This window comes from Lonchura striata, chromosome Z (assembly GCF_050655825.1).
Source record: "Lonchura striata isolate lonStrDom1 chromosome Z, ASM5065582v1, whole genome shotgun sequence".
Taxonomy (NCBI): Eukaryota; Metazoa; Chordata; class Aves; order Passeriformes; family Estrildidae; genus Lonchura; species Lonchura striata.
In genome coordinates, this window is record NC_140740.1 from 37381762 (window position 1) to 37399084 (window position 17323).

Consider the following 17323-nt stretch of genomic DNA (forward strand, 5'->3'; position numbering starts at 1 on the left):
AGTCATGTACGACCCAGTGGCCACCACATCTAAGCCCACCCAACATCAAATATATACAACCAACCAGATACATATTGCCCTTGTGGGGCACCCACCCCAACACCAGCTTGGCTACAGGGAGATTGTGGGAGGGTGCTGGAAGCCTTGCTGAAGTCAACCTGTTATATCCCATTCTCTACATCCTCAAATACAGTCATTTTATCACAAAATACAAGGAGGTGAATGAAGCATTGTTTACTTTGTCAGTCTATGCTGGTAACTCCCGATCACCTTTTCCTCCCTCATGTGGTAAAACATGAAGTCTAAGAGGACACATGGCATTATTTTGTTTTATACCCGAGTAAAACTGGTTAGCATGCATTTTCTCAGTCATTTGGATCTCTTCCAATTGTCAAAGGCCTCCTCCATCTATGTGACAATAAAGGTAGAAGTATCTAAGAGAAAGAAACAATTAACAGTTGCCATTCTGTGTAAAGTAATTTTCCTCTGATCTTTTGCTTTTAAAAGCTGCTCAATGCTAATCAAGCAATGCAGGGTACCTCTATTATTTTATTTAGAACTGAAGTCAGACTTGATGGCTGCTGTCAGGAATGTATCCTTTACTTCATACTTCTGAGCTTTAAGTGAAAGTCTTCTGCGTTTGAAACTTTTGGGCAGGCATATGAACAGCATGGCTTTGAGAAGTGAGAAAATTACTTCCTATATCTGAAGTATCATGTGAACAACCTTGCAAATAAGCAGATGCTGCCCTGGAACTTCCTTAGTGTTTTGCCCAAGTAGGAAGTGTAACAGGAGCTCTGTGTCAGGACACAGGCAAACAAGACAACCAAGTTCTACTCTTATGCAAAAGTCTGTTTTGCATACTAGTGAGTATCGCTTGTGCCTCCTTGCTGCTGAAGAGGATAAAGCACTTGCTTTGGAGGCTCTGATTAGACAACAGAGGGGACCACCCTGCCTGTTTGCTCTCATGTTCTGGATCACATTCCTTTGTGCTCACAGGTCTTGAGAACAGGAAGAGAAAGCTTTCTAACATTGTTTGCCAGTACCGAACTGAGTGCAGAAGTGGCACTCTGTATTGGTGTAACATACTGCTGGCTTAGAGATCAGAACATCACCAAAATGCCTATTCTGCTCTAGAATAAAGCTGACGTTACAACATACTGGTATATAGACAGGGACTATCCTCTGTGGTCCTAATAAGTAAGACATAACAGTGGATATCTTTCTGTGCTACCTTTTTAGGTGTGAAAAGACCAGGAATAATGTACTACTAAGAATACTTGAAAACAGTACTTCCTTTTCAAATCCAGAAGGAAGAAAAAAATTTGCCATGTTCTTTGAAATATAAGGAAATAAAATCCTGAAGAAAGGTATTCACTAACTGCTAGATAAAACACTTCTAACCTCTCACCTATGGGATTTAAAGTTTTTAAAATTCATAATTGAGTACATTGGTCTCAGCTTGAAATTACTAAGTCCTTAACAGAAATGAAGGAACTAAATAACATGTGACTTTCATTAGTGACCAGAACATCCAAGCATAACTTAACAAGAAGGAAGAAAGGTTTCTTCTTTAATTCAAAGCATAAAAGATAATGATGCTTTTAGATACAGAGCAGAAATTTTGTGAAAAACTCAGCAACAATTAAAGTCCAAAAATTGTGCATGAATTTTATTACTTTGTTTCCCGAGTTAGATTTACAACAAAACATGCAGACACATTTAACAATGTACTTCACTATACATTCTGCACTTGTGACAATGCGCAACAAAAGCAGCAATTGATTTTCCAGGTTTTAACAACTTAGAAAAGTAAAAGAATCTTCAGTAAATAAAAGCTTCACTGTTATAGTGTCAGTGTTGAGTTTCCAATGCTTATTAAGCTGAAAGGATTAATTTCAGCAGCAAATTTAAAGTTTTTATATTTTTACACAACTTCTGCATTAGAGATTTTGGCAGTGTTTTCATTTCTTTCACTATTTACCCATGAGAGTAATAACTTAAGCACATTCAGGCTCTAATGTCTTGATTGAAAACATAAAAGGGAGCAGTAATGGTAGAATGACAAACAATCGCAGCACAAGTAACATGTAATTCTAACAAATTCCTCTGATGAATTACCAAGCTTAGTGCAAGAGTTACACAAGCATGTACAGCAAAAAGATGGCTGCAGAAAATGTCAGTCCTTTTGCAACCTGGTAACACTGATGGTGCAGACTCACAAAAATAGTGTGCAGATGAGGTTCAATTTCACATCTTTTAGAGGCTATAAATATTTTATTGAGAATCTTTTGTCTTTCAGGAAATGTAAGGGAATTTTGGGCATCTAAATAAAGGATGGTATTTATTTTAAAATCTGAATTTTAGACGTTTCAGGAAAAATGTGAATCTAACTTCTAACTTTTCAGCCACACTGTGTGAAAGTAATGCTAAAAAGCTATCTTGAAACCAGAAACCTATTTACAAAGGAGAGTTATAAACCAGGTAAGCTATAAAGCAACCATGGTTTCTCCAATCAGTGCAGCTCTCTCCCTTTTCCAATGAATACTGAGTTATGACTTTATGCTGAAACACGACAGAAATAAATTCCTATACCTGTCCAAAAAGGGCAGAAATACATCAATCTGCAGTACAGATATACCTCTTATTTATGGGTAAAAAAAAAGTCTAGATTCACCTCACACTGCACTGCTCTACATGCTACTGAGAAAGAAAGGTTGAGACAGACCAATAGAAAATGTGTTCTGATTTTCTAGCTAGATTGGAGATATGCTAGGCTGAACTAAGAAGATAGGTAAGCTTAATGACAAGAGTTAACTTACTAAAATATTAACTGCATTAGTTCATAGCCATGCACATCTCTAAATTAAGGATTACTAAATATATTAATGGTGAAGTAAATGAAAAGAAAATACTGTTTTATCTTTTAGCTTGGCTATCACCTTGATGTTCTTTGGAAGGGTCTAATCTGAATATTTACTGTGAATATTCTGTCAAGATTAATCTTTAATCTGAATATTTTGTCAAGCATTGGAACAGTCTGCCCAGGAAGTGGTAGAATCACTGTCCCTGGAAGAGCTTCAAAAAATGTGTAGATGTGGTATTTAAGAACAAGGTTTATAGGTGGACCTGGCAGTTCTGGGTTAATGGTTGGACTCAATGATCTTGAAGGTCTTTTCCATTCTCAATGATTCTATGAACCTCACAGAAACTGACAGTGCAACTAGCAGTAGCAGTTTACACACAGAAGGACTGGCAACTGCTGTGGAATGACACGAGTCTTCTGTTTTGTATTTTGCAAGACCTCAGTTAGCTGATGACTGATCACTCCACTGCAGGACAGTCCAGAAATATATAAAAGGAGTATCCTGGTTGGCACTTCCATGCACAGAGCTGCTTGAGTAATGATCTAATTCCCTTGTGCAAACTACTGCTATTTAAGCTGCAAATAATCAACAGTGCACTCAGAAATAGCACTTTGTAGTATATTAAAAACTGCAAATATGTTTAAATGGTCTAAAGGAAGAAGGCAGTAGTGTTAAAAGAGTAAAAGTAGTATTTGAGATTTTCATAAGAATCACATACGTACAGATTTAAAAAGTCTGCAACTCTTGGAAGGTGCATTTTCTGCAACCTCCATGGTTAGTGAGGACATTGAAAATACTGACACAGCAGAACAGGGAAAATCTGATGCACACCTGAAAGATGTTTCTGGGGAATAAAAATTAAAATGCTTCCTTTTATGATACACCAAAACATATCCACATTTATCCACTAAGCCAATATGGCCAAGGAATCTCTGTTAACCTCTCATAACATTTACAATTAAAAAAACACACAGAAGAGACCAATTAATTAAAGTCATGCATATCTAGCTAAGCTGAAATTCCCTCTAACAAGACCCCTACTGCTTGAGACACACGTCAATGTTACTGCGCACCTGATGCTTCACCCTCAGTCAACCTGTGTGGGGGTCCCACTGACAGATTTCATGCTCTGCAGGACTGCAATAGCAGATGCAGGGAAGACATTAAAATGTCATAAGCATGTCACGTTCTTGTACACTAGTGTAGAACGGCCTCCCAAAGATAAAGGAGTGTAGACCTGGTTTAATCTTCTCAGCCAAAGCCATTATTATGTTAAGATCGCCCTCTGCTGTTAAGTCGAGATCTATCTTTAAGCTACGAAGAGACTTAAAAGGTTTTTTGCCTTTTTGCCTGCAAGGAAATAAAAACATGTGTTTTAAAAAAGAACAAAAGAAATTTCTCTAAATCTGCTTTCCTTTATCTGTTCACTTACGTGTCATCCTCTATGTACTTTATTAAAGTTAAGGCTTTTCTGTGAAGCACTAGCAGGAATTGGGCAAGAAAAGTACTCCTTAGAGACAAGCCAGGCTTCAGGTGAAAGATCTGTTAAAAATTAAGAATATTAGGTAGACATCCTTAATTATAGCAAAGGAAGCAAATAACATCAGATTTGTACATAGTCAGCATGCTTTCTATGTTTTCTGTCTGCTTAGATACAATAAATGAAGCTGTATTACAATTCTGTTTGGATAATTATCTGAAATTACTCCCAGTCAGGTAGTTTTTGAAATAGTGTATTTATAGACACTGTTGCACAGCAATACAAAATGTCCCTTGTTTTTCATACTTAAGCAGGAGTTTCAGTTTTATATCAATATTTTTATTTCTACTTATGTAGAGAAGAATCACAGCAGTAGTGTGAAGAAAAGCTACCAAATACAATTTATGTATTTGTGTTAAATTATCTGTTACTAGGGGTCGAAGTCGTGAACTGTGTTTCTTTTTTTTTCTGAAAAAAGCAACAATTACCTGATCCAGGAAGGCTTTTACTAATGTATCTCTATGCACGATATCTTGAAAGATGTTTCTGTAGAAAGGTAACAGATGAACGCGTGAATTAATGTGGTAGTAAGGAATATTAACCTTCTAGGAGTTGAGACTATAGCATTACTGCTGATAGTCTGATTGAAATTAAAAGTCAATTTAAAATTGTGGCAAATTACAATTCTGGTATTTTTAAATATAACTCAGAATTTTAAAGCACTCAGGTGAAATTAACTAAATGCAGGAAAGCCACTGGTCTCTGTCAAATACCATTAGCTCTATTATACCCCTAATTAAAACAGGCAATAAAATTAACATGACATGGTCAGAATTATCACTGAAAATTAAATTCAATAGTATTTCATACAACCAAACTACTGAAGAACCTAGTAAATTCTGCCAAAACATTTGTAACTACCAGAACTGAAGATTTTTTGCTTTTAAGAAGCTCCATGTATTTTATTAGCAAGTAGACTCTGTACTCTACACTCTTACCCCAAGTCAAGTAACTTCGTGAGATGTGAGAAGAATACATACAAATCAGGTGTGAAACTCTCATCTGTGTGGATAATAAGATCTTGAGACATTTCCTCATCTGAATTAGCTCTCCAAAATGCTGTCAGCTCAGATCTCATGTATCGTCGTTGGTTATAGATGTGTTCATGACAAGGGGGCATCTGCTTCACTGTATTGACGTCCACATCTATATGTGTAGTAGGGTATGGGGCATACATTACTTGACGGAAGGGCAACACAAAGCTTCCTGTTGCATCCTGTTTTAGTGGGAAAAAAACTCCTTATTTTAGTTAAAAACATGAGGCTGTACTGGGACAAAACAGTATTAAAATATCATGCCTACATTTTATAACCCATTTGTTCAAATGTATTTTGTTTGGGACAACTGGTGGTTGTACTGCAGGAATAAAACCTTAATACTGGAAGATTTCCTTAACAAAAAGGTGAAAACAGTTATGGAGGTGGCCTGTATATTACAGTATTGCATCACCTGGTTTATGAGCCCATTAGCATTACAATATTATAATTGCCTGGTAAGTTCTGACTGCTTACTAGAGAAAGGAGCATTATTTTTCTAGTCATCTTCACTCATTACTGTTTAAAATACTTGGAAACTCCAGGCCTGATATGACTGTCCTGCCTCGGTTTTGCTAAAACACAAAAACTTAAATGACTTTTGGAATTCTAGCCCCAAGCAGACAAGAGCATATTATTATTGTACCTCAAAGTACAGGAACAATCCTGAGCAATCCACAAGAAACAGATGTGTCATAAAAAGATTGCCTTACAATTTTAAGATGAAGATAATTAAAAGGAAAGTTACAATGCCAAAAAAAAATTACATAAAGGGATGATAACACATGTTTTTGAACATGAATGTATGTATGTGTGTGCATATCATATGCAAAAACATACACTGAATAATGTTCTTAAACTACAGAAGAACAGAACTTTCTAAGCTTACTTACTTTGAGTAAGCCTTGAACAAAAAGTCCTGACTCATATTTGAAAGAGGACTCACTTCTACAGAGTCTGGAACACTTCCGCTCAGATGGTGTGAGAAACAGGCACAACGTTCTAACAATCTGCATTAAAAAGAATAGTTTTGAAAAACATGAAAATGTAAGAAAATAAGTCTGACTAGACTGTGTATTGAAATGCCTTGTATTAGGCATTTCAAATTATGAATAAAAGAGTTCACCATGCTTATCAGAAAAGCCAAAACTTTATGAGAGGCCACAGAACAGTGACATACTTACTTTTACTTATTTTTTAATTACTGGTGCTGTAAGTCATACCACTCCAACTTCTTGTCAAATGATGAAAAACTCCTACATATTCTTGCAACCAAGTTTGTTTTTTACCTGATTATGTAGAACAAATCACTTTTCTATTCTACATATTTCTTTTAATAAACATAAGTTACTGTGATTACTCTCCTAGCCTTTCAAGCCTGTTATTTTGTTCATTCCATATTGAAATAGCAGTTATTTGTGTCTCAAATCAGGCACAGTCAACTCTGTAAATAAGCATTGATGCTTATTTCCTCAGTAATTTCCTTAAACTCTCTACTACAATGAACACAGGTACTTCATCACCCATCTTCAAACTTCTGAGCCGAAATAGGTAAGAGTATCAGACCAAATACCACACATATTCCCTGCTAATATTTCAGTCTTAACCTGTGGTGTCTTATCTGTGTCTGTAAGATATTTGAAAAGGCTCTATCCTTGCACAAGATGTATCTGCAGTACCTAAAACAACGACAACATAATTTCTGACACTTTTTGTCACAGTATGCCACAAGTGCTTTTCTTTTTTTTTACTTTGAGGCAAGCTGAAATATGCTATTAAGAAAACAGTTACTTCAGAAGAGCTGTACTGTGACACAAGGAGCATGCTGCTGCTAAGAACGTGTACAGAATTAATTTATGAAATTTATGCCCTGGATGTATCTTGAGGCTCACAATCTTTTACACTGCTTTTTCCTATACTGTCTAGCTTATTGATATATTTTTTTACATATTCATAACCATTTAGACATTAGGTCCTTCTTATTAACTACTGAATGATGCATAAGTTTTTTATAACTACTTGAACTTCTAACATTTCCTCTTGTTTTATATACAGCATATGTGTGTACATATATAACACTTCCCTTAAGCATATAACATTTCCAGTAACTTAATTGTATATAAATCTTAAATCTCTGAAACAATACTTATTAACTATGGTTAGCTGTGATTGCAGCTAAGATCTGAGAATTTTCTTTTCTCTGGTTTGCCTGTTGCTTGCAGGCATCCACATTTGCTGTTGATTTGATCAGTCCTGGTAATATACATGAAACAGTGCATTCCCTCTGCCCCAATTTTTATGAAACATAATTAACTGTTTATTTCAAAACATAGGTTTACTAAAGGTACTTTTACTTTTTTTAAAAAACTATTATATTTCATTAAGGCAAGAAGCCCTTCATGCTGTAAAATACATAATATATAGCATGTATAGTCTACAAGCAATATATAATTTATTCAGCAGACCCACGGTTCGTAGTTTTTTTATTTCACATTGAAGAAAAAGACACAGGTTCCACAAAACATCAGCAGCTCATGACACAGAAGCCAGTTTACTGCCAGTGCAGGAGAAATTATGGAGACACTAATTATTTAAGAGCATACAGACAATACCCAATGACATGGGTATTGTCTGTATACTCACCACTGGCAGTGTTCCCTAGAGCTCAGTTCTGGGACTGGTTCATGATTCAACATCTTTACTGATGATCTGGATGTGGGGATTGAGTGTACCCTCAGTCAGTTTGCAGATGACAACAAGCTGGGCAGGAGTGCTGATCTGCTCAAGGGTAGGAAGGCTCTGCAAAAAGACCTGATCAGACAGACTTGATTAATGGGCCAAGGACAAACTGCATAAAGTGCAAAAAGGCAAGTGCTGCAGAACTCAAGGTTCTGCCCTTGGGTTACAACAATCCCATGCAGCACTACAGGCTGTGAGCAGAGTCACTCGAGGGCTGTTCAGGAGAAAGGGACCGGGGGTGCTGGTTGACAGCCAGCTTTAAATAAGTCAGCAGTGTGCCCAGGTAATGACAAAGGCCAATGGCATTCCTGGCCAGTATCAACAGGATATTGTGGCCAGCAGGTCCAGGACAGTGATTATCCCCCTGTACTTGGTTCTCGTGAGACCACAGCTCAAGCGCTGTCTTTACTTCTGGGCCTCTCTCTTCAAAAAGGACAATGAAATGCTGGAGTGTGTACAGAGAAGGGCAACAAGGCTCATGAAAGGACTAGAAAACATGTCTTAAGAGGAATAGCTATTTAGCCTTGAGGAAAGGAGGCTTGGGTGACCTTATCACTCTCAACAGCTCCCTGAAAGGAGGGTGCAGTGAGGTAAGGAAAAGTCCCTCCTGTGTCTCCAGTCTCTGCTGTGCCTGCAGTGAGAGGACAAGAGGAAATGGCCTTAAAATAAGACAGGGGAGATTTAGATTAATTATTATAAAGAAAATTTTCACTGTGTTCAGTGCTGTCAGGCACTTGAATAGGCTTCCCAGGGAGGTGGTGGAGATGCTGGGTGTTTAAGAGGCATCTGCATCTGGTGCTGGATGATGTGGTCAAGTGGTTTAGGGATTACAGTGGCAGTGCCAGGTGGATGGTTGGACTGGATAACCTTAAAGGTCTCTTCCAAGTTTGATCATTCTGTGATTCTGTGACATAGTTGAAATGGACAAGTCAATCAGGTCTCTTTGATTTGTGTATTTTTTAGCTGAAAAACCTGATTTTAAAAGCTCAGACTTATTTACTACTCATTTATGTACTATATGAGTCAAATACATTGATTTTCTTATGGTTGTCATAATACAACTGAAAGGCAATTTTCTGGCAGAATTCTCATCTGCTAGACCAGTCAATTGAAGATAGCCAGACAACAGTACTCCCTTCTTCTTCAGCCTCAAGAATGTTTATAGATTAACTTTGTTCCAAGTAACACTTCTAATAATCAGCATTTAAATTCAGTTTCTTGGAAAATATGTTACCTTATTAACTTTTTCTGCACTGCTTCCTACAACTACAGAACAACCACAGGTCTGTAGGTGAGAACTAATTGCACTGCAAGTAAAAACAGACATAGGTTAATACATTTAATCAGATTTTTCAAATTAAACAAGTGTCACCTCCACAAGAAGAGAAGTGTTTCAAGTATAAATATAGCCTACATGCCCAAAACCATAGGACTTTAAACAGCAGCACAGGTTACTGCTGAAATCCAAAAGTTCAATGGTTTCTTCAGTATTCCAAGCACACGTGATGGTGTATAAATAGATGGCACCAAGCACTACATATTTGAATGCAGTTATGCAGCAGATACAAAGAAAGGTAACAGAACATCAGTTAAAACTTATTAAATACACTATCCCACAGGAAGCAACCAAGTTGCTCTCAAGTTCAACTATTTCCACTTAAAAATTAAAAAGAGGGGAAAAGAGGAATACACAACTCAACAATAAGCATGCTATATGCCATACCATTAAGGACTCTTATTTAGAATTTACGCACAACCCAGGTTTTTTGCTATTTTAAAAAATGCAAGACTTTGACTTAAGAGTCTTATAAAATTAAATGTAAGTATCAAAGAAGAACATGTATTGGACAGGAATTCTATTATTACACAAATAATGCTGCAGCAGCTATTAGCCCAGAACCATTATTTTAAAATGACCGAAACTTTACAACATTTTATTAACAAAAATCTCAAAAAGCCAAATACATGTCATTATTCCCCCTCCTATAAAGAAATCTATTCTAATCCATGTCCACATGCACATGCAGATAGATACATTTAGATGCATACACAAGTTTAAATATTTTTACTACAGCATAAATCAAAACTGAATTTCATACTTGAGGAGAAAGCCTTCATGGCAACTATCCCCAATGTCATCATCATTTAGTACTGTGTCACTTATCTGAAATGCAAGTAAATATAAAAAAAAGTTAGACAAGAATCTGATCACCTTCCAATTAATTGACTTTCACTTTGATACACGGGAACTGTTTGAAAACTATTCAATTTAAGTTGTAAAGCTTCCCCAAAAAGAATAATCTTAAGAAGACCTGTCTTCTGACAAAGCATTTTGAAAATGAGAAAGTCACTTGATTATTAAGTCTTCACCAGTCACAAGTCAAGTTTCTCCTAGTGTTCTTTTTCTATAAAAAATGTCCAGAATACTTTAGATTAGTGCATGTCGTATCACTTCTACTTCTTCCATGAGAACACTATAATGCGCTGAAACAGGTATCAGCATCAAATACATTAATCTGCCCATTAATTTTGGTTTGCATCGAACTGCCTTTCCATTCATATAATGACATCACCCTATGCAGTCAATTTTGCTAAGTGATGATCATAAAAAATACTGCCATGTATTACACCACTTAGGAGAACTTGATGTGAAGCAACAGAAGTATATAAGAATTTAGAAAAACGGGTATTTTCTCTGGCAAAGTGAGTACCAAAGTAAAGGACCAAAGCTATGTTTTATCCAGAGGGAGAAAGTCACTTTTCAAAAATTCAGAATAAAAATAAAATAAGAACTTACATCTATTTCTTCTGGAACACTGTGTGATTTCATAGATGAAAGGAGTTCCATTACAGGAATGACTTCTCCTGTCAGCATTGGAATGATGCTCTGACCCTGAACAATAAATAAGATGCTTGAAGTAAAATCACATTGGGTAGTATTAGAAGTTACTACTAACGTGAACTTGCATTATTACATGCAAAACATCATTAACTTCCTACTGCTTGGAAGGGTAGTATGAGCAGAAACTGATGCACAGACTTCTGGGCTTTGCTCATCAATAATTATAAACTGGAAACATATATTTGGCTTCTCAACATCACACCTAAAATGTGTATATGGGTCTTATGCTAATTTTTATTATTAGTTTTGATTGGCCTAGACAACAAGTATTTGATGTCAGATAATTTGATCATACTACGTTACTTGCGATCACTGTTAAACATTTTATGTTCAAGTCTGATCTTGTAACAATGACTGGAAACCAAAACCAGACATATTACTCATTAACATACAAAAATAATCTCCTGACTTATTTATCACAAGAAAAAGAAGACACAGTTTCATATTTAGAGTTTCCAAAATCAAATTATTTTCACAGTCTCATACATTAAGTCTCCAAGCATATTTCAACATGACTGACTCCATATGTCTCTGTAATTCTACACCTAACCTAATGGAAAAACAACTTTGATAGGAGGCTGGCATGACTCAATGGAAGCTGGTAGCTTTAGACAACTTTGAGTTCAAGTTAATGAGTTTCCTTTTCTGAAAGGTAATATTCTTCACAAATTTCTGCTTTATCCTTAAAATGATGAAATATATTTTCCTTTAATTTGATCACAGCTTCCATCATCCTATCTTCATAAACATTGCCTAGTGTGCATGTCACATTATTGGACAGTCTAATGCATCATCCTGGATCCCAAAAATAAGAAGCAACACCAACTTCTACAGTTATCTGAGGCAGTCAAATGATTTTGCAATGGTGTTACATATGCATCCACCAGATGGCCCTTACCTGATCCTCCATTCTTTCTGTGCCTTCCAAGACAATCTTCTGGAAATGTTCTTGCCTCTCCTGAGCAAGAGAAGCAGTTAAATATAAATGCTCTGACATTTGTTCATGTATGTATGCACACACCAGTCACTCAGTACAGTTTCTTCCCTGCAGAGTCATGCTTCTTACATTCAAATTTTGATGTTCAAGTATTTTCTTTACAGAGTTGACTTTAGGAGGAAGTAATGTCATCAAACACAGATCAAACTCCCCACTCTGCCCTCCACTGCACATCTCCCATGTTTGAGCCAGAAAGGAAGGTTTTGATGACAATGTCAAAACACTTTTGTCATTACAGATCATGAAAATGCCAGATGAACAGGTTATGGTGAAGAATTCCAATTTATGTATGGATTTTTATTTTCAGATGGATACAGTATAAAATGAGGATTCCTGATGCAACAGGAAAAAAGATCTTCAGAATGAGAAAAATTATTTGACTGGGAAGGGTGGGAAACAAAAGACTTTCCCCCCCACCCTCCCCCACCTCTTGAGGCTTAAAAGCCTTCAAAACATTGTTTTACAACCAAGTACAGGAGACATGAAACCTCAAAGTACACAAAACAATGTACAAGTGGCTGAACAAAGCTCTGAAAATAGACATAGCAGCAGCTGAATACTAAACTGTATTTAAAATGAACTTACAATGGAATGAAGTTATTATTCACAAAGAGACCTTGGCAGCATCAATACAAGTCACAAAAAATAGCAGACACTGGGAGAACTAATGATATCTTTTGCTAGATGCTGATAGGTTATTGTATTTTTATTGGTTAATCATTAGTTTCCAGTGACCGACGTACTCAGAGTTAATCAACTTAAATGTGAAAAGAGTTTGCAAGAGGTTTTTTTGAGCAGATGAATAGGGAATAAGCTAAAGTAGTTTGCCCTTAAACAGCAATGTAACTTTTCTAACCATCTAAAAGAAGCATCAGTGAAAACAATATTGGAACAAGGTAGATTCCTTCAGGGCACCTCCACCAGAGGTGGAGTCGGAGAAGGAAGACATCCTTAAGAGTATTTTTAAAAACTTAGTCTTCTTGAAGTTAAGGCTGAACAAATGTTGTAAGCCACTTCTTTTCAAAAAATATAACTGTTGAAATTATTAGACAAACATACAAAGCATAAATTGGAGTAGGTGAATGGAGTTTCTAATCCCATATTCATGACTTGCTCAGAGTCGCCTAACCCTAACCCTAACCCTATGCCAGTCTGAACACTACTCCATGTTTCTCCTAATTCTTGAGTTCAAAAGGCTTCTTCTCATCTCAAGTCTAGCTGAAAATGTTTTCTGACTCTACACAGAAGTAATGAAACCTAATATTCACAAATACTAGAACATCCAGAACAGATATAGATAGGACTTGATAATTTTTTTTATTTGTTGTACATTACCATAGGTGCTAAAATGCCTCAAAATGCAAACTACAGAAGGAAGCAGTTTTAATTTATTTTCATAGTTACAATTATTCACCAAAGCATGCCTAAATTTCAATCTACATTTTCCAAGCAGTTTTCTCTTTTCTGAATGAAACTGAAAAACTGCAGATATATGCAGGGATCTCTGCTTTTCCTCAAAAAAAAAAAGTAATAAGTATCTATTTCAGAATTCAGAATGTATTGCTGTCTCAGCTAATTCAAGTGACCTACCTGCTCAAAAAAAAAAAAAAAAAAAATTATTCTTAATGCTGCTTGTAGGTCACTTCTACTGTGAAAACATACTGGTATGGAGCAATATCTAAAAACTCAGAAAATGTATTACAGCTAAAAATGATGGATAATTCGTATTTGACTGCTTACATTGGAAGTCAGAACAGAGGACACTAAATGAAAGAAGCAATGTAATCAGGAACTTAAGACAGCATTCACTTACATTAAAACCCCTAACATTTAACAGAGTTCTAAAAGACTAAATAAGGAATTAAATATTTGTGTTTCTGCTATATTGAGAAAGAACTTTATGTACTATCCTTCCTCTGAAAAGTAAACCCCAGAAAGTATGAAAAGTCAGTGTTTCAAAAAGCACTACCAGCCATAATCAGGCAATACAGCAAAAAGGAAACACCACCACAAAAACAGTATCAGTTTATTATTTCTGTAGTTAGTTCAGGTAAGAGCATTCAAAGAGTAAGTTTAAAGTATGTTGACTACAGGCCTTAGAACAGAAGATACCAGACAAATGTGCATCACCATATTGATTATAGCTGATGGGCTCTAAGGCAGCTTGGACTCCATGAAGATGACAAAAAATTAATTTTTACCATCAGACTGTTATTTAGTTTCAAGAAATATACATAAAAGATTTCACATAATAAGGCAATATCCATGATTTACCCAAAGGTCAGAGTTCTAACGCTTACGAAAAATTTAGCATGTTTTCCTTTTTGAGTTTCAGGAATAGAAATATTTGGACTAAAGCAGTTGTACCTTTGTAGATATCCCTTTAGTTCCACACAGTTCAAGTCCTGACAAACTGTTTCTTAACACCCTCTTCTTTAAAAATAAACATGTAACAGGAATGAAAAGATTAACTGCATCAGTTCCCTTTTCTGGACCTCAACAAGGAAAACAACAATTTGAAACACAGTAAATTTACAATTATACCTAGTTTAAATACACAAGTTAACACAATGAAAGCAACAATTTAGATGAAATTTGGAAAGATAAAAACTGTACAGGAAACCCCTTTCAGCTTCAAGTCTCATAGAGGCTATATAGTATCACCAGGACAATCCCATAGCTAAAAATCCCAGCCTAGAATTTGCTGATTTATAATCTGATAATCTTTAACCTTCAAAATTGTATAGAGACCAGCCTTTTCTGAATTTGTGTTTCCTGGACTCCACGTAACAGATGTCACAGCATCTCAATTTTTGCTTCTGCACAAAGACAATCTAACAATTATTGTAAGTAATGAACAATAAACTTACCTTATGCATCCATATCCTTCCTTTCCTTATAATATGTGTTAACCTATCCACGCACACTCTGTGAAGTGGCAGGTAGAAACCAAGTTCACTTTGTGGAAGTATAATTGATAGTCCATATGTGCTTCTGTCTCCATTGCAGTTCCCATCAAAGATTAATGACACAATGATTACTCTTTTTTCAGCCAAAACAAAGAACTTCACATCTATTGCACCACTTTCTGCATTCCGAAGTATTTCTCCATTCAGGGTGTGGTTAGCGAGAAAAGTTATTTCACCATCACTGAGATGTACCTGTTCTGTCTTTGGAGCCCAGATGTGCCGCACTCGGGGGCCAAGAATATTATCCCAGTAAGCAAAAGTGGCAGCTAATAATGGTGACTCGCCAGTCAAAGAAATCTCTGTCTTAGCAACTGCAGGAGATGGTGGTGGACAAAGAGTTGACATGCCTGCTTCCTCTCTCTTGTCTAACTAAAATTCTTACATTACCTAAAAAAAAAAAAAGGTAGGAAAAGAAAGAGCAGAGGTCATTATCTCTTCTTCTTTTTACATGGGCACATAGTGACAGGACTTGTTTTAAACCAAGACTAGAAATATTTAGATTAGATATTAGAAAGTAATTCTTTACCGTGGCGGCGGTGATGTACTGTAAAAAGATGCCCAGAGAAGTGGATGCCCACTCCCTAGCAACGCTCAAGGCCAGGCTGGATGGAGTACTGAGCAACACTATTTAGTGGGATGGTGTGCCTGCCCAGAGCAGGGGGCATTGGAACTACATCATCTTTAAGGTCCCTTTCAATCAAAGCCTTTCCACAATTCTTTTCTTTCCAAATGACATTTTCAAGAGGCAATTTGGCTTCTTCACCCAAGATTTCATCATAGACTTCTTTCAGGAAGGAAGTTTGTATATATACAGACATTTGTTTCACATAAAAAGGTGGCACACTTTACAATCATTAGTCAGACCTCAAATGCCCTTTACTCACTAGAGAAGTATGATGAACTTGCACAACATACAGCTTGTGTACATAAAATGACTCAATAAATCTATCCTTTACATCACATGCAGGGTCTTACGATACAAGTGCTCAGCACTTTATAGAACATATGGACAGATTAACTTCTTGTGTGGACACAATCCCTGAACATCCTCCCTAGCTGTTTCCACCAACTCTACAGTTTCCCCATGCTGATGAGGCTGCAAAAGGTTAACAGGAAGTTCCATCTTCCCTAAAAGTTAGGCTAGAGTCACAGGAAGATATGAAATAAAAAACGTTTGCAAACAAATTCAACCAAGGACAGAAAACTGTAACAGCTCGAACCCACCCATATTGAGGAAAACCTCTCATAAGCAGTTAGCAACTTTACTCTCCTTAATGCCTGCAGCACTGCAGATGACAGCAGCAGGTAATCCCACCCGGGACCAACGGAGCAGGAACACACAGCGTACTAGCACAGCTTAACTCGCCAGAGCTCTGTATCTGAAGTTCTTTTTTCTTTATCACCTCACAACAGAAGTGTAAAACCTCTTTCGCTCCGGCTTCTCAGGAGGCAGCGGTGCCCCGCCCGAGGGGCAGCCGGGAAGCCAAGGCCATCTGACTTGGCTATCTGACGCCGTGACTTTACGATTTTCAGGGAAGACACGGTGCCAGCCACACACACTGACCCCTTGCACCCACGGGCCGACCAGTGGCTCGCTTTCACCACTGCCTCTCCATCGCGGCTGCGACCACCTCGGCGGCGGCGGCACCTCCGCCTTCCCGGCCCGGATCAGGCCCATGTCGCACCGTCCGGATCTGGTCTGAGCCTCTCGCGGAGGCGGCTGCGAGATGGCCCCGCTCCTTTCGCCGCAAAGCAGAGGGGCCGCTAACATCACCCTCAGAGCCAGCACAGTCCCACCGCCCCTGCACCGCGCCCGCCTCACCTCGGCTCCGGCCGCTGGCCTGCGCCTGCGCCGCTCCACCCCTGACGCACACCGCGGGCTCCGCAGGCGCGGCACCGCCCCGGGCTGGGGGCGCCGCGCCGGCGTGACCGCGCCGGTCCGAGCCGTGCGGAGCCGTGCCGGCGTGGCCGCCCCGGGCCGGGGGAGCCGTGCCGGTGTATCGCTGGCAGGACGAGTGGCTCGCGTCTGGCGGGTCACAGTGTAAGAAAACAGGCCCAACCGAGTGTAGTTTGTGGAGGAGGCCAAAAGACGAAACTGCATTGTGCCAGGAGCATCCGGCACAATTTATGGAGGGCCTTTTAGACCTAAAAGAGGAAGTTGGTAATGACGGAATTGGATTAGTATATTTATATATAGTATAGTGCATGCCGAATGGTGAAGGTGAGAGGGTTTGGTTTAGTGTAGCAGGTACGTGGTGAGTATCTGTAGTCCTCT

General features: G+C 37.8%; 1 protein-coding gene across 7 annotated transcripts; it reads right to left on the reverse strand.

Moving 5' to 3' along the window:
• Positions 1–1651: 1651 nt before the first annotated feature.
• On the reverse strand, positions 1652–17009 carry C9orf72 (C9orf72-SMCR8 complex subunit). Of its 7 annotated transcripts, none has more exons than XM_085566638.1 (11): positions 16871–17009; positions 15241–15435; positions 11981–12040; positions 10978–11073; positions 10280–10344; positions 9415–9487; positions 6335–6451; positions 5346–5623; positions 4836–4893; positions 4300–4409; positions 1652–4217 (listed from the first exon to the last, which is right to left on the reverse strand). In XM_085566638.1, exons 2-11 carry the CDS (start codon positions 15391–15393, stop codon positions 4031–4033), a joined length of 1197 nt encoding a protein of 398 aa, XP_085422764.1. In that variant the 5' UTR covers positions 15394–15435; positions 16871–17009; the 3' UTR covers positions 1652–4030. The 7 variants fall into 7 exon arrangements, with proteins under 7 accessions (XP_085422764.1, XP_021384931.1, XP_021384926.1 ...); XM_021529256.3 differs by having other exon boundaries at positions 5388–5623; positions 14950–15435; XM_021529251.4 differs by having other exon boundaries at positions 14950–15435.
• Positions 17010–17323: the final 314 nt, after the last annotated feature.

Excerpts from the sequence above, each read along its gene's own strand:
- C9orf72 (XM_021529251.4), bottom strand. The coding sequence starts at position 15,393 with ATGTCAACTCTTTGTCCACCACCATCTCCTGCAGTTGCTAAGACAGAG. Across the intron at positions 10,345-10,977 it reads GTGTTCCAGAAGAAATAGAT|ATAAGTGACACAGTACTAAA; the intron begins GTAAGTTCTTAT and ends CTTGCATTTCAG. Across the intron at positions 5,624-6,334 it reads TTGTTCAAGGCTTACTCAAA|GATGCAACAGGAAGCTTTGT; the intron begins GTAAGTAAGCTT and ends CCACTAAAACAG.